The 21,525-nt window shown below is 40.6% G+C and overlaps 1 protein-coding gene across 3 annotated transcripts in view; it reads right to left on the minus strand.

Annotated features, from left to right (window-relative positions):
- jade2 (jade family PHD finger 2) overlaps positions 1-21,525 on the minus strand; it is a 144,950-nt gene that overhangs the window by 84,237 nt on the left and 39,188 nt on the right. The window contains exons 4-5 of one of the 3 annotated variants that reach the window (XM_086176882.1): positions 16,884-16,958; positions 4,793-4,950 (exon numbers count right to left, since the gene is read on the minus strand). In XM_086176882.1, coding sequence (XP_086033008.1) covers positions 4,793-4,950; positions 16,884-16,889 — 164 coding nt within the window. In that variant the 5' untranslated portion in view covers positions 16,890-16,958. Of the gene's footprint in view, positions 1-4,792; positions 4,951-16,883; positions 16,959-21,525 lie in introns of those variants that run through there. The other 2 variants (XM_086176881.1, XM_086176883.1) reach the window with 2 other exon arrangements.

A 21,525-nucleotide genomic window follows, 5' to 3' on the forward strand; every position in this document is an offset into this window, starting at 1 on the left:
AGTATAGTGAAGCAAGAATTTAGGAGGAATTCACAAGGAGTGGACTGGGGCTGGAGTCAAGACCCACCACACACAGACTTTTCAAGGCAATGGGCTAAAATTTCCTTCCTTGTGTTACGCCACTGAACCGGACATCATGTCAGAAGTGGCTTACCTGGTCCAAGATGAAAAAATGACTGACACTCTGTGGCCCTCTTTTCAGATTTAAGTACATTTATTTGAATCTCATTTGGAAATCAAGATCATAAAGTCTGGGTTTGAGTCTGAGTGATGATGCATAGAATTCTAGCTGCCAGCGGTCCAGTGGGAAGGCCTCTCAGTCACTGATGATAGGTGGAGCAATGTCATCCGCTCATATTAGTCCTCTGCATTTCATCCAGTGAAAAGTAAGCACAGCCATGGCTAGCCATCGGGTGATATCTTTTTGTGCTTGTCTTCAGTGTTAATTACTAAACCCAGATGATCAATTCCTTTACTTCTAGTAATGTGTCAAATTCTAAATCACATTCTGTTTAATCTTCTTGACTAGGACCAACTGCCACAATTTTTGTCTTTTTGGTGCTAAGCAGCATGCCTTTCATTTTACCTGCCTCCTGTTTCTTTTTGAGTGATGAAAAATCCTGCTAAATCTTCTCTACTGCATTACTATAATACAGTTGTGATGTTATGATCTTGAGATGATATATAGTTCTGTGGTTGCTCTATGAGATTGTCCTACCTGGGTAGAAGTAGTTTAACACCTCTGCTTGGATCATTTCCTACTCTTCCAGTTTTTATAGTATAATTTCCATAGCCAAGAGATCCCTGCATTCCTTGATGCCTTTCATATCTCTGCTGACATTTTGTCTGTGCTAGAGGCCTGTTTCAGGGTGTGCTCTTGTGGGTGGGGGTTCTTCTGCCTCACAATCAAGCTGTGTTCTTGGTGATGGCAAGGGCTCCTTGTGTGTTTTTGGAATGGTCAGAGTGAAGCTGTCTTTGACATCTGATTTTGCTAACCGTTACCCGGGAAATTAAAGTCTCCTATCTTTGGCCGTTTCAATGGTGCTTTCCTTCAGCCAAAGTGTCTTCCTGTTGATGAGTTATTTTGATGTGTTTCTTATTGTCTCAGGCATCCTTCTAAAAAAAATCCCTTGGAAAGTGTGCTCTAGCAGGGTACTCTTGCAGCGAGCACTTGGGATGATGTTTGTATCCTCCAGGGTGATCTTGCTTCACAATGATGAAGTCTATCAGTTTGGTTACTCCATTGATAGATTTCTCCATGTGAAAAGCCTTCTTGGTTGGTGTATGAAGAGAGTGTTGCCAACTACAGTATGAGGTCATTTGTGTTGCAAAGGTCCAGTAGCTGCTCTCCATCCTCATTGTATTCTCCTAAACCAGGGGTGTCTAACTCATTTTAGCTCAGGAGTCACATGGAGGAAAATCTATTCTCAAGTGGACCAGATGGTTAAAATCATAGCATAATAACAACATTTTCAACAACATTAATTTCCAATAAGGTTCTATATACTCAATTGTGCGATTAAGTTCAATGGGGTTGTTCTGTCAATGTCATATTTGACAGTCTCACTTGAAAGCAAAGATAAAAATTCTGGCAACTCACCTGAGTCAAATAGAGGCATGTAGGGCTAGTGTGTTCTTTGTTTTAAAAAAAATGAAAGTCTGTTAGCTCAACTGAGTTGAGGCTCATGCAAGAGTTGCTAGGCCTTGGTGTGGGTTGTTGACCTCTCCAGGCAAGTTGAAAAATAGAAAAGAATAGAATGTGCATTTAATTGTCCTACAATGGGGAAATTTCAAAGGGACAGTGCAGTAGAGGTAGTTAAGTTATAACAACTGTAAGTTGAAACAGTAGCATACAAAAGTATCAGAAAACGTATAAATAAATGAAAATTAAGCACTCTTGGACAAAAAAAATGGAGACAACAGTCTACCAACAACACGAGAGTGTATGGATGAGTGGATGCGGCAATGAATGAATGAAGTCTATTAAGAATACAGCTTGGTGTTAAAACAGCTGAACAGCAGCTGGGAAGAAGGAGCTGAGATATCTCTCTACACACTTATAGTGAAGAAGTCTATTACTGAAGGAACTGCTCAGTACTGCAATGACGTTCTGGATGGGGTGGGAGATATTGCCCATTAGAACTGACAGCTTTGCTATCATCCTCCTCTATCCCACTACCTGCACTGAGTCTACGGCCCCCCAGGACAGAGCTAACCCTCATCAACAATTTGTCTATTCTTTTTGTGTCAGCTGTTGACAGACCACTCCAAGGACAAATGGCTGATGCCACCATTGTGAAAAAGAAAAAGGACCTCAGGAGAGCTTCCTGCACTCCCTCAACAGGAACAGTTTACGTTGATATTTCCTGAAGCGATCATCGGTGTTGTATCACCAATACTTACTTATAATAGACCACTTTCTCAATTTCCATGCTCTATATGTTCTCCGGTGTTGGGGTGTGTCTGCTCTTGCAGAAATTCATCACCAGCTCCTTGGTTTTTCCTGTTTTTAACAGAAGGCAGTTCCACAGGCACCAGTCCACACCAGTCCTGTATCAGTTCTCTGTATACTGTGTCATCAACATCCTTAACCCCACGATGGCATTCATCAGAGAACTTCTGCAAGTGGCAGATGGCAGAACAGTGCATGAAATCTGCAATGTAAAAGGTGAACCAGAAAGCAGCCAAGGCTTTTCCCTGAGGGGCCCCTTTGCTGCAGACCACCATGTCTAAGACAGGTCTTTGACCTTCCAAACTGTGGGCAATTGGTGGGGTAAACCAAGCTCTACTTTGTAAGGTGATGGTCTCCACCCATGAGCTCCCGCATGTCCCTCAGTACCAGAGGCTACTAATGGTGTTGGAGGAAAACTGGAGAAATCAAAGACTGTGATCCTCACAGTGCTTCCAGGCTTTTCCAGGGGAGAAAGATGATTGTGTAATCCAACCCAATGCTAGGCTGGTGGGCAAACTGTAGCGGGTCATCGCTCTAGAGTCTTCATGAGGTGTGATGTCAGCACCACTGACTTTTGAGCTTTTGAGATCCTTCTGTTTGGCACCACTCAGGATATTTTCCACAGATGAGGAAGTCTCTCCAGCTTCATGCTCAGGTTGAAGACATGCGTCACAAACCCAGAGAGCTGGTCCACACAGGACTTTAGGAGTCTGGGGCTGATGCCATCTTGACTCACAGATTTTCTTGCTTTGATCCTCCTGAGCTCTTTTCTCAACAGTCTGTAGGCAGGGACAATTTTTGACTCAGGTGCAGGGTGCTTTGAGATGTGAGAGCAGTTGGAGGCATGAATGGAGGTGAAGCCATAGGTGTAGATGTGGGTTGTGGGGCAGTTGGCATGGGGGCTGAGGTGGCAGGAAAGGGCGCACAGAGTGTGATGGGGAAGGCTGTTGCAGGAACGACTAGGTCGGGGGAGGGTTAGGTGTCTGATCAAATATGTTGAAAATGATTCAGATTATTCACCTATTTCCGGTCCCCCTTAGCCTGGGAGTCTGGCACTTTATAGCCCAAGATGGACTTTGGATGTCAGAGGCCTCTCCAGACTCCACTGATGTTGTTCTGTTGCAAATGGTCCTCCATCTTCCTGTAGTTTCTCTTTCCCTGTCTAATCCTCTACCTCTGCACTGGCTCTTGATCACACAGTTCTGCAGAGAGAGTCTGGTTGATATGCTTTGAGATGGGTCTCCACAAGTGTCAAGTTATATGTGGGTGAAAATTTGTGCCAGAGGCCCCGTCCACTGCTCAGTGAAGTTCTCTCCAATTTAACAAAAGTGGCTTATTTGACTTCTCTCTCAAACCATCTGTATCCTCTGGCCAGAATGTGGACATTGCTGTCTCCAAAGCGGTAGTGCGACTCCTTAAGGTGTTAAATGGTCTGTGGAGCACTGTCCATGAGGGGTGGCTTTTCATTGTTGGGCTATTTATTTGTGCAAAGATTATTGTGTGGCACGGATTTGTCTCACATTCTTTTTTTTGCATATAACAGCATACACCACATTCTTAAATTAGTGTCTGGGTGTTGTGTGGTTTCAAATTATTTTTCTTTTTTAAATTGAATATCAAACTTTTCAATGATATGTCTAATTTATGTGTGAATACACTATATATTTCTTTCTTTAAATTGAAAAACTTAAAAATTCGTACTATCAATAAAATGCAGGGCGTGCCTGCACACATCTACGTGCAAGCTTGAGAGGCTGATATATCTGCAGTACATGGGTAGTTTTAACTGTTTGCATTACATTTACATCCACACTTTTGTTGTGTGTGTGTGTGTGGTAGAGAGAGAGAGAAAGAGAGATACAGCGAGAGAGAGAGAGAGCAAGAGAGAGTAGGAACTAGTATGGAGGTGTTATCCATTAAACGAATTTCAATTTTTATTCACAGCAAGGGATTTAAGTCAATTACCTGTTACCAGTTTTAACAGTTTGTTTAACTTGTCACTATTATTTGGTTCAATTTGATTTTCGGGGGTTATATCTCCTTAGCTTTAACATTTTTAGTTGCTTTTAGTTGAAAACAAATATTTACTGTAAATCTCTCTTGCAAATCCAGTGACCCAAGGATCCCATCTTGCCACTTTATTGGAGACATGTGACAATGTACAGTGGCTTAAGAGGTTGATTCTTCTTTGAGTTGATGTGCAACGATGACTTCTACCCCATTTTCCAACAGTACTTGTCTGTATGTTATATTAAGATCATATATACTTTTGGTTTACTTGATATAAGACTCTTCATGCTGCAATAGCAGAGCAAAGTATTTTGCACATGCATATCCTACCTGACCCCAGGCTCTGGTATGGCCTCAAAGTTGGCAGGGACCTGCACTCCCTTCTCCCATTCTTGTCTCCATTGGTCTGACAGGATGTAGAAGTCATCCAGGCCAAGCTGGGCTGAGTCTGGCAGTTTCATGGCAGTGATGAAATCAGTGCGAAACACCTGCGCAGAGATCAAATCAAACCAATAGAAAGTAATCCATACATCAATACACATTTGTATACACCCAAACACCAACTCATATACGTAACATGACAGAATGGTAAATGACATGTTCACTTGGCAATAGTATTTGAAATTGCAGAGGAAAGAATGATAAATGAATGTAGTGCTACATAATTTTGCCTTGTATTTAAGATTCATGTGTCTATGCTGAAGGAGTGAGTTATCAACCTCATTATCGTTAACTGCTTATTCTAAGTCACATTCTTTTCTCTGTTTTTCTTACAATTTCTCATCATATGATAAATACATTTAACAAGAGTTCATGGATTTGATAAGAAAAGAAAAGAAAAACTAGATTTACTGATTGTAATGTTAAAGAGAAATTTTCGCAAAGAACTCAGTGATACCTCAAAACTCAAAATTACAAGATATTTATGGTGAATGACTACACATAAATTCTGGCATTTTAACAAGACATAGTTAACTCAACAATTAATGCCTTGATAATCATTATATCCAATGTCCTCTTCTTCTTCTTTCAGCGTTTCCCTTCAGGGTTCACCACAGCGAATCAACTTTCTCAGTCTAACCCTGTTCTCTGTTCCTCCTTTCTCACACCAACTAACTTCATTTCCTCTCTCACTACGTCCATAAATCCTCTCTTTGGTCTTCCTCGAGACCTCTTGCCTGGAAGCTCCAATTCCAGCATCCGTCTACCAATATAATCACTATCCCTCCATTATACATGACTGAACCATCTCAGTCTGGCTTCAATGACCTTCTCTCCAAAGCATATAACATTCGCTGTTCCTCTGATAGACTCATTTCTGATCCTATCCATCCTGGTCCCTCCCAAAGAGAACCTTAGAATCTTCATCTCTGCGACCTCTAGCTCTGCCTTCTGTCTTTTCCTCATTGTAACTGTTTCTAGTCGTTACAGCATAGCTGGTCTCACCACTGTCTTGTACACCATTCCTTTAATTCCAGACGATACTCTCAGTACTCAGTAGTCCTCTATTGCATAGTACCCCTGACACCTTTCTCCACCCATTCCAACCTGCTTGAACCCGCCTCTTCACCTCTTTTCCACACTCTCCGTTGCTCTGGAATGTTGACCCCAAGTACCTGAAATCCTCCAGCTTCTTGATTCCCACTCCCTGTCGCCTCACCATTCCACACAGGCTCTTCTCATTCACACACATATATTCTATCTTGCTGCTACTAACTTTCATTATTCTCCTTTCCAGAGCATACCTCCATCTAACTAGCTTTTCCTCTACCTGTTTTCTGCTCTCAATAAAGATCACAATGTCATCTGCAAACATCATAGTCCATGGAGATTCCTGTCTAACCTCATCTGTCAGCCTGTCCATCACCACTGCAAACAAGAAAGGGCTCAGAGCTGATCCCTGGAGTCCCATCTCCACCTTGAACTTCTCTGTTCCCCCTACAGCACATTGCAACACTGTCTCCGAGCTAGCACACATGTCCTACAACAGTCTAACATACTTATCTGGCACTCCAAACTTCCTCATACAATACCAGAGTTCCTCTCTTGCCACTCTGTCATATGCTTTTTCTCTCTACTTCTCTATTAGCATTCTATTAGCATTCTATTAGCATTGAACTTGTTCAATCATAGTTTTGGTGGGGAAGAGAAATGGAGTAGGAGTTATCTTGGAGGCTTGTTAGCTTGTTAGGAAGCTTGTTAGGAATGTTCTGTCGGTGAAAATGAGTGTAAATACAAGGATGACTTTGAATCTGGAATTTGAGGGCTTGATGCTCAATGTTGTTTCCAACCTATGGGATAAGTTAGAAGAGAAGGAGAAAATTTTAAATTAGTTGGAGGAATTGTCATTGGTGCAGACTTCAAATAACATGTTGGTGCAGGCAACAGAGGAAATGAAGTGATTGGCAGGTTTGGTATCAAGGACCAGAATGCAGTGGGGTATGAAATGGTAGACAAAAAGAAGCAAAATGTTAATGGCTGTAGTAAATGTTTTCTTACAGAAGAGGCAGGAACATAGGGTAACTTATAAGAGAGGAGGATGCAGCACGGAGTAAAACTACATCGGAGTAAAACTACATCTTGTAGAGATTACGTAATCTGAGTGTCTGCAAAATCGTGAAAGGTGAGAGTGTAGCCAGACAGCAAAGGATGGTGGTGGAAAGAATGAAAAATAAAGAGGACATAGGCAGGGCAGAGGATAGAGTGGATCTTGTGTGGTTTTTAGGAAGAAGTTGAAATAGGCTCTGAGGGGTCAGGAGGAACTTCCAGGTGACTGGAAATTGCAGCAAATGTGACCAGGGAGTCAGGCAGGAGAGTACTACCTCTTCCAGGAAAGTAGATGAGAGATTTTGGTGGTGAGACTGAGGAAAACACAGGTAGCGGAGAGGAAAACATTGAGGTTGTCACTGCAAGTATTGAGAATGAGAAAGTCAACGCAGGGGGCAGCATATGCAATATGTTTTGAAGATAAAGTCAGAGAAGTAAGACAGATGGTTTTGGACATGTACATAGAAGAGATAGTGAATACAGTATATTTGTAGAAGGATCCTCAGGTTGGAGCTGCGTTTATTTGAAATGGACTGATACTACTATTCAGAAGATCTGCAGCTATGAACGGCACTGAACAGATAAGACTGGATTAAGATGCCCTTGGTGACTGGTTTTTAAGATAAGCTTCATAAATTTCTTGCTTCTGATTGTTAAGGCTGAAATTACGCAGGGGTGAGTCATATTGGTGATGATTTCACTCTTTGGTTAGGTGTTATTCACATCAGTAACAGAGTTAGGAATCTTGGTGTATTCTTTGACAGGGCTTACTTTCAAACGTCATATTATATGGATTACCAGAGCTCTCCTTTCCATCTAAGAGGCATCACTAAGATCAGATCTCTCGTCATTAAAGGATGCTGAAATCTCAACCAATCAATTTGTGATAAGCACATTACGGTTCCAGAGTTCTAGCCTTTTGTGGGTTCTCAAGATCTGACAGACTTTTTGCAAGAGGGACCCTTTTGTTTTGTGCACCAACATCTTGACAGGTCTGCTCTGTTGATGCCTTTAGAGCAAAACTGAAGACTCACTTGTTTGGAATTACAGTACATACAAGTCATGAGTTCACACACACACACACAGACACAAACGCACACAAAGACACACAGACACAGACACACACACTTATGCCCCACAGTGAGAAAGTCCTGTTTCGATTCCAACAGGGGCCTTTCATGTGGAATTTGGATGATTTCCATGAGTCTGCATATGTTTCTTGCAGGTTCTCTGGTCTCCTCCCACAGTTCAAAAACATATGGCAGGTTAACTGGATACCTCTAGCCCAGGGGTGTCAAACTCAAGGCCCGTGGGCTGGATTATGCCCGTGAACTGCCTGTAATCTGGCTCGCAAAGGTAAAAGATACCAGATTTCAGGGGTGAATTGAACAACACGTATATTAATAGTAGTTAATATGATTTTACACATTCACCCCTCTTGAGCATAGATTGCCCTCCATGTGGCCCCTGAGCTAAAATTAGAGTTTGACACCCCTACTCTACCCCAATTGTGCCCTTAAATGCTGAAAAGTCAGAATTTGCAGGGAATTAACAATTTTTAAAATGTCACTGTCCCACTCCTCCTTCTACTTGTTTGGACAGCACTTTGATTAGACGCTCTGTATAAATATATTGTCATTATTGTTGTTGTTGTTGTTGTTGTTGTTGTTATTATTATTATTAGTTGTGTTGGTCGTATGATTATTATTATTATTATTATTATTATTGTTATTATTATTATCAGCAGAGATCAGGAAGTTGGAGGATTTCAGGTACTTGGGGTCAACGGAGCAATGGAGAGTGTGGAAAAGAGATGAAGAGAAGGGTTCAAGCAGGTTGGAATGGGTGGAGAAAACTGTCAGGGGTACTATGTGATAGAAGACTATCAGCCAGAAGGAAAGGAAAGGTGTACAAGACAGTGGTGAGACCAACAATACTGTATTGTCTCGAAGCAGTTACATTGACAAAGACAGGAGGCAGAGCTAGAGCTAGAGATTGCAGAGATGAAGATGTTGAGGTTCTCTTTTGGAGTGACCAGGATGGACAGGATCAGGAATTAGTCTATCAGAGGAACAGCACATGTTAGATATATAAGGGTATATATTGGTAGACGGATGCTGGAATTGGACCTCCCAGGCAGGAGGTCTCGAGGAAGACCAAAGAGAAAATTTATGGATGTAGTGAGAAGATGTGAAGGTAGTTGGTGTGAGAGAGGAGGATGTAAACAGTAGGGTTAGATTGAGAAAGTCAATTTGCTGTGGCAACCCCTGACGGGAAAAGCCAAAAGAAGGAGAAGAAGAAGATTTGCATCAGGGTTTTGTATAGTCACTCACATCCCATTCACTCTTGTACTGACCTCTTAACAGAGCAGTGCCAAGTGCTGTATATCCTCTTCTGTATGTCATTCTGATTCCTCAACCTCTCTCTCCATCAACAATATTCATACTGTTTACTTCACTTCTGACTCCAATGTTGTAAACCAGCATAGATTAAGTTAAGCAAGTCAATAGACTACATGAGAGTTTTGATTTTGGTCGCACTACAAAGCAAGAGTTTTGAGATTGCCTATTATTAAAAAGAAAACCAGATCATCCTACTGGAACATTGGCTATATTTCAATTAACACCACGTTCGTCTCAGTTGTGGTTATCACTAACCGGAATCAATCGCTGCTAGACTGTAAACAACTGAAACAACTACTTAAAAATACATCATAACTATACGAGAAAAATACATTACAACTGCAATATTTAAGAACTACAGTAGAACCTTGGCTTATCAATTGAATTTGCTTTCTAACTCTGCAAATGAATCAATTTTTCGCATTGAAATCAATGTAAATCTGTTCTCCAGACCCCAATAACATACTGCACTCTACTGAAACTTTTTTATGGTATATGGAAAGGAATTAAAGATAACCTTAAGTCTTTCTGTTCTTGCCGGCACTTGTCCTCTGAGATTCCTTCACATAAAAAGCCCCTCACTAACGTCTGCCATTAATCCAAACTAACAATCACTTTTCTACTTTCTCTAAGACTTGAGACCTTCGTTTTGTTTACATAGTCACCCCTTTAGCCACATCAGCCATCCTCAGCGCATCTTTGTTCTTCAGGATTGTAGAGATGGTTGACTCAGCCATGTCGTAGTGCTTGGTGAGATCAGTAGCACTAACACTGCCCATCACCTTGAGCTATTATTTCCTTCTTCAGATCAACTGTAATTCTTCTCGAAACTACGAGCACACTTAACTTTTTTGGGAGCCGTTATAACGGCTAACTTACTGAGGAAAAAAGCACGAAAAGCATTGAAAACAATGAACAATATAAACAATGCACTAAGCACGACGGCCACTACATGACAACACCAGAATGTGAAAAGCCTGATTTTTTTTTTTTGCATGTGTGTTCGTGTCCCGAGGCTTCTTCACATCTCAATTCAAAATTTTATCAAAAACCTGGTCCTGATTAGGGGCATTCATGAGCTGAGGTTCTACCTTCTATCATTCCCAGCAACCTTTTAGGGGCAGCACCAATACTGGTTGTTACAATATATTACTCAAAGCTCAAAGCTGAACCTGTAAATTTCATCACTAAAAATTGACCACTGAAAACTGACTAGATATTTGAGATTTGCATTCTACATATTAACAAAGCAGCAATGAAGGTCCATCCAACTCTTTTTTTTTTTTTTTTTCCCCCCATCACAATCAGTTAGGACAGGGATTATCTCAATTATAACCAGTGGATAATAAGGGGGAAGACAATTAAGGTAAATCAAAGCATAATTTGGACATAGATTAACAAATCCTATTGTTAAAGCAATCAATGGAGATTTGTCATACAGACTTTCAAGAAATGAGTGACATCCTCAGCCTTGCTTATTTTACTTTTATTCACTATTATTCAAAAGGGCATGACAATATGGGAGTTAATTACGGAACTGTCTATGTTCAATTTGTGTCATTCCAGGGAACAGGAGTAAAATGGAATTCTTATCTCAGCTGCACAGTTATTAAGATAAAAGCTAAAATGTAAACACAACATCATAGCATCACATGTGAACAATTTATATTACATTACATTCACAGCTTTTACTCATTACTGGGAGTAAATAAACAAATTACTGGGAATGAGCTAATAAAGTTCCACAAAGTTAGGCTATCCACACACTCCTATACCAAAAGTCACATTTCAATTAGACCGTTTAGAGACTGGTGAGCCAATAAGTATCAAGTAAATGTAACCCAATTAGATCAAGTTTAAGAATAGCGATTTCTAACAATGCCAGTACTTCAGATTTTATCCATTGTGGTGTTTTATTGTAATTGTAAACACACATCTAAGAGTTAACAAAACTTTTTAATTAATGTATTCATTCAATTAATTATATATTCTCCTAAAAATAAAGTCAGAGGAGTAATAGTTTAAAATGAGGTCATGCTGCAAAAAAGAAATTGCAAAAATATAATTAAAGATGTCTCTAATGAAGTCATTTTCCTCATTGATTTAGGTAAGTAAATAGCAAAAGTCCCAATCTGTCCAAGATTAACAACTACTAATGAAATCTGTAATAATACTTATTTTTTCAAAACATTATCCGGGGGTAGATATGAAAATAAGCAGAAAAATAAAAAGAGAAAAATGAGAAAAAGTGATGTTGGTCAGGAACTCTAGAGGTGCTGAACGACTCTTCATATTTTGATACATATATAATGCAAATGTTTTATGTCTAAAGACTTTTTCTGCATTCATTCACAAAGTTGTAAATTGGAAGTCATCTACAACAGTGGTCTATTTTTGGGAGCAAATGCATGGAGAACCCCAAACAGGAGGAATCCTCATCTGATGTCCTTAGATTTGAAGGGGCGGTGGCTTGACTTTGAGCTTTCCCCAGATGTCTGTACTCCCAAACCTATTTGTGAAGCTCATTTTAGCTGCTTGTGTTCTGGACTTCATGATTTCAATCATGACCCTGTGTTCGTTACAGTAGGTGAGAGTAGGGATGTAGTTGGAATGATATCCTGAGAGCTTTGCTTTCTGGTTCAAGTCCCTCCTCCCCACAACTGACCAAATGCAAGGCTTTCCAAATGGTATTGCAGACATGGTACCTGTCTGCCTTTTGAACAAGACTGGTCAAGATTTTACAACATTTTATAAATACCAAGAAAAATATCATGCAAAATGGTCAAGACTTCTGCTTTGTCTGAGGCAGATGTAAAACACTTCCACAAAACAAAATAGTCAGACCTTGATTACAGATGATGACACTGAAAATTGAGAGGGACATTGGTGTCAGTCCAACCTTCACGATAGCTCGGTTTGAGAAATGCAGATGGTGTCTGAAAATATTTTGGGGGGGGAACAGGCACATCTGTGTTTCCTTGATTTGCGAGGAACAATGCCGGACCTGGTTTGGCATTGTTCATCACATATATTGACTTGCTAAAGTCATGGCTAAAGATTTTGGCTATTGATAACATCAATAAAAAATATGAAAATGTATAACTTTGTTTATTTTAGAGGAAATGTGTTTTGGGTGTCAGAACCTTTTGTTGACCCATGGAGTTCATGTTCATTTGATCATGGTTGAACCCTGATGAACTGCGGAGTGTCATGAAACAGACAAAGGTTACCAGAATGCTTTTGTTGATAAAGCCAGACATACATCCAGACATACAAAACTTTATTCCAGTGTAGACTTGCAACCTCAGAGGATGGAGACAAACTCCCACATACAGACATTTAAATTATCTGAAAACATAAATATTTTAGATTTTTGAATTTGTGATTTATAATAAGAAAGAAATAAATGAAAATGAATAATTGTATTTGTTACTGGGCGACCCATGAAGGGAAAAGCTGAAATTAGAAAAAGAGGTAGTTACTGGGCAAAATATTTAAGCATAGTACCCCCTGTTGGGAGACATGCTATTTCGAATTCAGATTTGTGCCTCCACCTTACTCCACTTAAACCTCAGTTAGGATTCATCAAACTTTATTCCCAAATTTCTATTTTTGAATAACATTTTCCAATTTTGCTTTGAGATAAATATCAAATTTGTGTTCAAATGAACTGGTTTCAAACAAGTTTCTACAAATTTTATACAACCTGTTGGTGTTATGACACCTAAAAGAAATCCTGAAAGGATTGCTTGTCTCATGTATTTTCTGTTTAACTGTAACTACTATTTACCATGAAATAGTACATGACATGGTACCTTGACAGACAAGTCCACCTAGAACTGTTTTCAGTTGATGTGAGTTTGCGTGCTCAAGATGAATGAATTAATGCTTAATTGGGAAACTATGGCTCACAAGCCATACATGGCTCTTCCGGTGGCGGCATATGGCTCCCAGACAATTTTGAGTTTAAAAAAAAAAATCAGTTTGGAACTGATTTTAAAGTACTTGTGATATTTCCTCATAATACTGTGTCATTTTAAAGTAAACAGAAATTCGATTTGAAGATAAATTTCACGGGTCACCCATTGGTCGGGTCAGGAACCAATGGCGTCTGAGCATTTCCAGGTCATTATAAAGGTGAAGAAATACATTTTATCAGACAGCCAACTAGTTAATCCTTGTAATGGAAAAGATTACAAAAAATAAAAAAGACAATGATTACTGTGCATTCCAGGCCGTGTGGTCAAAGGAATTTACATTTGGATCTGTGGTATGTCTAATATGCAATGATAAAATTGCATCAATGAAACGGTGAAATATGAAGCGGAACTTCAAACAAATCCATGAAGCACCAGAGGTCGCATTAAAAGTAAGACATACTTAATTTATTAAACATTAAAAATACTATATGGCTATCAATGAAATATATTCAGAAATATTTGGCTTTTATGGCTCTCCCAGTCAAAAAGGTTCCTGACCCCTGCACTAGATGAAGTACTGGCAGCTTCACCGACATCTATATTTTGTCTTGGCTGACACTGGCCTTGCCGCCAACAGTGTAGCATCTAAGTCTCTTGCAACAAGAAAACATTGGCAAAAGCAGGAAGTTTGTGTTTGCATCTTCAGTTCAACATAAATGAAGCAGTTATTGGCATAAGTTGATAAAATAATGTTTTTTTTATAAATTTATGAACTCTTGCTTGGTCTCTGTGTGAGCTCTTCATAAGAGGTGCTATGTAGGGCAAAGTAGACAAAAGCCTGAAAAAATCTTGAAATGCATGCTGCACCCTACTTTGGTTTTGGATGAATAGGCAGGAGAAAAGAGGCATAAAAGCAACAGAGAAGGGAGTCTTGTTTGTAGAGAAAATGTATTTCATGCTAAACTGACTGACATCGACAGCTTTTACTGCTCTCTTTTTCAAACACAAAAGATTTGATAGGATTGTGAAAAGGATTTCCTCTTACTCTTTTTATATGCTCACTCTCCTCTTAGGTCTGAAATGTCACATCTGCAGCTCTTGGCCTTGTGCTGTCTTGCCAAGCTATGAAAAGGCACTCAGCCAACAATCCGCACCCCTCATTAGCTTGAATAGAGACAATGAACAAGTCCTTTTGAGACCTCTCTGAGTAGTGGCTCCTCATCATAAGCCCCCTGGCATGGAAGATGTATGGAAGGATGCCCCACCCCCCCTTACCAAGGGTATGCTGATTGCCAAAGCTTCTCACAAAGGTCATGCAATTAAGCTTTGTTCCCACTTCAGTGAAGCTTTGACTAAATAACTATGGATGTAAATTTGAACAGATGTGATTTTTGGCCACTGGCAAGCAAAGAATTTGCTCATTCTCGTATTTAAACGAATTACAGACTAAAGAGACTGATGGAAAGACGAAGAATTACAAACCCCGCATCTCACTGGCACAGGAAATTTCATACAAAAATGTTTTTTCCTCTTCACTCAATATCTTTTGACAAAACATCTTACCTCCATACTAAATCCCTATAGTGACTGAATTGATGTATGTGAAAAGACGGTAACTGCACTTGGAAGAATGAGAATAGAGTAGAAAGAAGTAGTAACTTCAATGTATGCAATTTACATAAGACAGCCATGCATGTGTAGTAGTAACTAAATCACTGAAGTAAATCTTTTCTATGGTGGTTGAGCTCGTACTCTACAGTTCTCAGGTGTGAATGTGTGAAAAAAATATGAATATGTGATGGGGGAAAAAGAGAGGGGGCAAGAGAGTAGGAAGAGGTAGAGAAAAAGAAAGAGAGAGTGAGAGAGAGAGAGCTGCCCAAGCCCTCTGTTCCAAAAATGAAGAAGTAGGTCACTGACTTGATAAAATGGGGACTCCAGAAGCAACAGCAAAGCCTTCTGAGCCTGATGCAAATATTATTTTTTGTATGGTAAGCTCAGGCTGATGATCTGGTAAAATTGCAAATTACTCTGGAGGAGGATGTGACCTAATTTTGGAAATGTCTGCCAAAAAAACAGTCCAAATAACCACATAATTAATCCTGTATCTCATGTGTCTTCTTCAGAATCAGCTTTGCAGAAGGAGAATTAGAGGAAATTAAAAACTGTACTGAAAGCCAGCATGCTGCAGTCCTTAGTTTTACCCAGCAGGTGCTTTCCTAATTTTATTTTGTGAAACACCAGTGATGAACAGAGCAACAAAATAATTAGTTTTGATATAAATTGCAGACTTGAAAATTGGACTGATCGCCAGGCCACATATATAGACAAACAACCATTCACTCAATCATTTGGGGCAATTTTCCCAATAACCTGCATATTTTTAGACTGTGGGTGGAAACCCACGCAGACACAGGGAGAACATGCAAAGTCCACACAGCAAGGTTCCCTGGTCGGAATCGAACCAGGGTCCTTCGTGCTGTGAGGCCGAAGCGCCAACCACTGTCACTCATTCTTTTAGTCACTACCCACAGCTCGTGACCATAGGTGAGGGTAGGAATGTTGATGGACCAGTAAATTGAGAACTTCGCCTTCTGACTCCCTCTTCACCACAACAGACTGGTACAGAGTCCGCATCACTGCAGATGCTGCACCAATCTGCCTGTCAATCTCCCGCTCCATCCTTCCCTCACTCCCAGAGGTGGGAGTAAACAAGACCCCAAGATACTTAAATTCCGTCACTTCGAGCAGGACCTCTTCTCCAACCTGGAGTGGACACTCCAGCCATTTTGGCTAAGCACCATGGTCTCAGATTTGGAGGTGGTGATCCTCATACCAGCCACTTCACACTCGAACCCAGGGTGGACCTCATCCACCTCTGGGGCACCACTACTGAAGAGCTTTTTGACCGCTTCAGCAACTTCAGCCCCAGAAATAGGTGTGCCCAGTTCAGAGTCCCCAAGCTCTGCTTCCTCATTGGAAGACGTTTCGACGGGATTGAGGAAGTCTCTGAAGTATTTCTGCCACCGATCTAAAAGGTCTCAAGCTGAGGTCAGCAGCGCCCACTCCCACTGTACACAGTGTTGATGGAGCATTGATTCCCCCTCCTGAGCCACCGGGTGGTGGACCAGAATCTCCTTGACGCCCACCGGAAGTCGTTCTCCATGGTCTCCATGAACTCCTCCCACACTCAAGTTTTTGCCTTGGCAACCACTGAAACCGCATGCCACACGGTATCTGTCAGCTGCCTCCAGAGCCCCACAGGCCAGAGAGGCGTAATGGGACTCCTTCAGTTTGACGGCATCCCTCACCACTGGGGTCTACCAGCGGGTTTTAGGGTTGCCACCCCGACAGATGCCAACGGCCTTACGACCACAGTTCCTCTCCGCCACCTCAACAATGGAACATGACCCATTTGGACTCAATGTCCCCCACTTTCCTCGGTACATGGTTGTAGCTCTGCCTGAGGTGGGAGTTGAAACTCTTTCTGACAGAGAACTCTGCCAGACATTCCCAGCAGTCCGTCACATTATATTTGGGTCTGCTAGGTCTTACCGGCATCCTACCCTGCCATTGGAGTCAGCTCACCACCAGGTGGGGATCAGTTGACAGCTCCACTCCTCTCTTCACCTGAGGGTCAAGGACATGCGGGCGCAAGTCAGATAACATGACCACAAGGTCGATTAAAGAACTGTGGCCTAAGGTGTATTCGTGCCAAGTGCACATATGGACACCCTCATGCCTGAACATGGTGTTTGTTATGAACAATCCATAACAAGCACAGAAGTCTTATGATAAAACACCACTTGGGGTGTTTTGGGTGTTTGTGGGGGGGCATTCCTTGCAATCATGCCCTTCCAAGTCGCATTGTCATTGCCCACGTGAGCGTTGAAGTCTCCCACTTGTCCACCAGGTAGAACACCAATGTAGAGGCGCTGAGTCGGGGGCAATCAATATGCCCACAACTGCCCGGTGCGAGAATGAGGGCCCGGTGCGAGAATGAGGGCAGCTCCAGACTAAAAAAAGAGTCCAGCCCCTCTCAGGAGGCCTGGTTCCAGACTCCATGCTGTGCGTCAAGGTGAGTCCAACTATATCTGGTCAGACTCTATCAGCCTCGCGCATCAGCTCAGGTTCCTTCCCCTCCAGAAAGGTGACATTCCATGTCCCAAGAGCCAGCTTCTGCAGCCAATTGTCATAACACCAAGGTCCCCCGCTCCAGCTACCACTCAGCTCACACTCCGCCCGACTCCCTTGGCCCTTCCTGTAGGTGGTGAGCCCGGGGGAAGAGGGACCCATGTCATTCCTTCGGGCTGTGCCCGGCTGAGCCCCATGGGTAAGGACCCGGCCACACAGGTGCTCACCGCCGAGCCCCATCCCCGGGCCTGGCTCCAGAGGGAGGGCCCGGTGACCCGCATCCAGGTTCTATGATGATGTTCTTGGGGGTCTACTGAGCCACTCTTTGTCAAGTCCCTCACCTGGGACCTATTTGCCTTGGGACCCTTCCGGGGGCATAAAGCCACCAACAACATACCTCCCAGGATGACTGGGACGATCAAACCCCTCCACCATGGTAAGGTGGCAGCTCAAGTTTTGCATACTAAGCTGACAAATATGTTCATGGTAGAAGTGTAAAGAAACAAAGTAGAAAAAAAAAAAAGTCAAATTTTGTCCTAAATGCCAAGTGATCTTCATATTTGAATTGAATTGGAGTATGAATTGCTAATCTAGAAAAAATAAAAAATAAAATGACAAACATATATTCCAAAAACTCATTTTCAAAATAAACACAAATATTATTTCTCCACTGAAACACAAATAGTCTGAAATCAAACAATTCTCTTCATTGTTGAAGGGTTGTTATTTGTAATGTAAGTCAATTGTGTGCTTATGCTGCCATAAAGACTGGCGATTTGATTGATGGTTCAGAATCTGACCCCTGTATTAACACATATAACTTCCACTGAGGTACTCAAGTATGGTTTTGCTAGTATTTTCATCAATGCTTATAACAGTGACTGAACTACTTTTACAGAGGACTAATCCAAGAAAAGTTAATGGGGAGACCTTGCTGGCTTTGGGCATATCTAAACGTTTGTGCGTGCGTGTGTGTGTGTGAGAGAGAGAGAGGGAGAGAGAGAGAGAGAGAGATTTTCATTTAAATTTACATTTTACAGTTTAATAAAAGTATATACATAACAATAGAAAAAGTAAAAAATGTACAAAGTTGAAGAAATATTTCATTTGATTTGGTTGTCTAACAATGAGTGTCTCTGAAAATACCCTAAAATTGACTTTAAGTTTATAAAAAACTCAAGTGACCAATTTACAACCAACTTCTAAGCACATTTGGCAAGTACTTTTCCCCCAGAGCTTTCTTCAGACCATTCAAAATAGTTCAGTTTTTCTGAAGAGAATTAATAACTTCACAGTTCTACATGCCAATCAATAGGCTAAGCACAATGGTGCAATTTTTGCAACATTTTGGTGCACCTATGAATCAGAATTCCTTGAAGCACCTCATCATTTATCATTCATTTTAAAGAGGATTTAGTCTGGATGGAAATCAGAAGAGATTCAAATGTGCAAATGTGCAAATAATTCATTATCTATACCACTTATATCATGGAGACGCCGGGAGAACATGCCAACTCCACACTAAATACTTAGGCCCTGGTCAGCCTAAAACCAAACACTTTTTTATCCTAATGCAAATTGCTAATAACCAAAATGTAGGGCTGCTCATCAAGAAGCAATATATATGATTATGTTATATATCATATATTATTATATTATTAATTACATCATATATTAAGAGAATAATCTTAATTTTTACTACTTCACTGAACATGTTAATATCATAAAAGTTACCATCACAGACTATTGTCTGCTGTCCTTTCTATAGACACATTTTCAGGTAACTCTTCAAATATTTATAAAACACAGGAAAGAATGCATGTTTGTGGCTGACCTATCTTGAAAACTTTCCATGTGCCATTTCCAAATGATTATGAAAGTTTGTTCCCCAGGGAATTTATGTTCATCACAATAGGATGTTCCTACCTAGTACTTTAGCGAACTAATTTGTGCCATTAATACAACTGGCTGATTTTGATATCGTCATCAAAAGTATTTACACTGGATGTGACACTGTCTCCATGGTAAAGACACAGCCAAGATGCATCCAACCAAATGAAATAACAGTTATCCCTAAATACGACAAATGATCAGATGGCTGTTGTTTAAAGTCAAAGTCAGGACCTCCTGAGTATATCATAAATGGAAATCCATTTGAGCCCTTTAAAGGTACAAATCAATACCACTTAAAAGTGGTATTTCTTGAAAAATTGGCAATTTATGAGTTAAAATTTCCAATAATGACAACTTAGAGAAAAAAATAGTTTTGTTGTGAAGAAAACATGAAAAGACAGAAATAGCAGCAACTAGCTGATAAACATGTGGGTTTAACATTCAGTTGTAGCATTGCTTGCCTGACTTTGCTCAATTTGGAAAATCTATCAATGAATGTTGGTTTTGTAACAGATACAATGATGAAAAGACAGGAGGCAGAACTAGAGGTTGCAGAGATAAAGATGCTAAGGTTCTCTTTGGGAGTGACCAGGATGGATAGGATCAGGAATTAGTCTTTCAGAGGAACAGCACATGTTAGATGTTTTGGAGAGAAGGTCAGAGAAGCCAGACTGAGATGGTTCTGTAATATACAGAGGAGGGATAGTGAATATATTGGTAGATGGATGATGGAATTGGAGCTGCCAGGCAGGAGGTCTTGTGGAAGACCAAAGAGAAGATTTATGGATGTAGTGAGAGAGGATATGAAGGTAGTTGGTGTGAGAGGAGGATACAGAGAATAGGGTTAGATGGAGAAGGTTGATTCACTGTGGCGATCCCCGGAGGGAGAAGCCGAAAGGAGAAGAATTTTGTTGGTTTTGTACTGAGTAATATAAAAACATTATTGGAATGAAGTGTAAGCAAGCTGCCAAAAAAGCTAAATTTCAGGATAGTGGCCGCCACATGCTCGAGACTAGAGCTAGAGGTTTTACAGTGCTCTCAAATTAACCTCAGCACAGCAGATTATTTAACCCCGTAGTCAATGTAAATACCTCTTGTATCTGAACCATTATTAGTAATTAGCATATAGCTACAGTAGGTGACACGGGTCATCTTAGTGGGGATGACAGTTTCGAAAGTTTTGTCTTTGGCAATCCACCATATCATATTTCAAATAAGCAGTCCTCTTCCACATTGGGGAGATAAATTCTGACTAAAGGGAGTTGGACTTATTGTTATCAGACATTTGCCTGTTCCCCTTATTCTCCTCTCTTGGGTGGTATGTAAACTATTTTAAAATCTCCCTCTTGGTCATACTGGCTGCACTGTATAGCAGCAGTCAATTAGTTTGACCTCAGCCTCTGCATGACCACAAAAATATCCAGATGTCTAATCACTATGTATGAACTTTTTTTTTCAGAGCCACTGAGATTTTATACTCATGCAAAGAAATGGAAAGTCAGACTACAGACAAAGTCCATAGTTTTGATTAAATTGGGATTTATAGTTTTATGTTGTTTGAGTACTGCATTAGTCTTAAACCAGCTAAAGTGGCTTGCAATCTGCCAGTTGTGATGGTAAAAGGGTTGATCACAATATATTCTTACCCTGGATGGGGTGTTTCTGGAAGTCTAATTATTTGAGCATTTAAACAACAATAAATAAAATATTGGTAGGGGGAATTCCCTTGAAAGTGTATACAGACTTGTCAAAAGAAATTGCCTTCCATTTGCATTTTAAAGCTTTCTCTGCAGGTCATGGACAGGGTATGGTAAAAGGAAGTCAACAAATACACGTAACACCTCGACTCTGTATTCAACCTGAGATCAGATGGTGCACCCTATGATCCCTGCACCATTCTGTTTCTTTCCTCATTAATATCAAAGAATGAAAGAACAGCTCACCTACACAATTGTTAACTCATCTAACTTGCTAAAACTAATGCATACTTTTCTGTTTACTTCTCCCTTCTATGTTACAGGAGTGGAAGCTGATTTGTGACAGTCTTAAACTTAATTATCTTCGTGCTTTACCCCTAAAATATTTTTTTGCATATGTGGTTTGCAGGATTTCTTTCTTTAAATTAGCATTTTAACTGTGCACAAAAAACAACACTCTCATTGACCACTTT

Source organism: Fistularia commersonii, chromosome 29 (assembly GCF_037954325.1).
Source record: "Fistularia commersonii isolate RoL2024-O1a breed Wild chromosome 29, RoL_Fcom_v1.0, whole genome shotgun sequence".
In the NCBI taxonomy this organism is placed as follows: domain Eukaryota; kingdom Metazoa; phylum Chordata; class Actinopteri; order Syngnathiformes; family Fistulariidae; genus Fistularia; species Fistularia commersonii.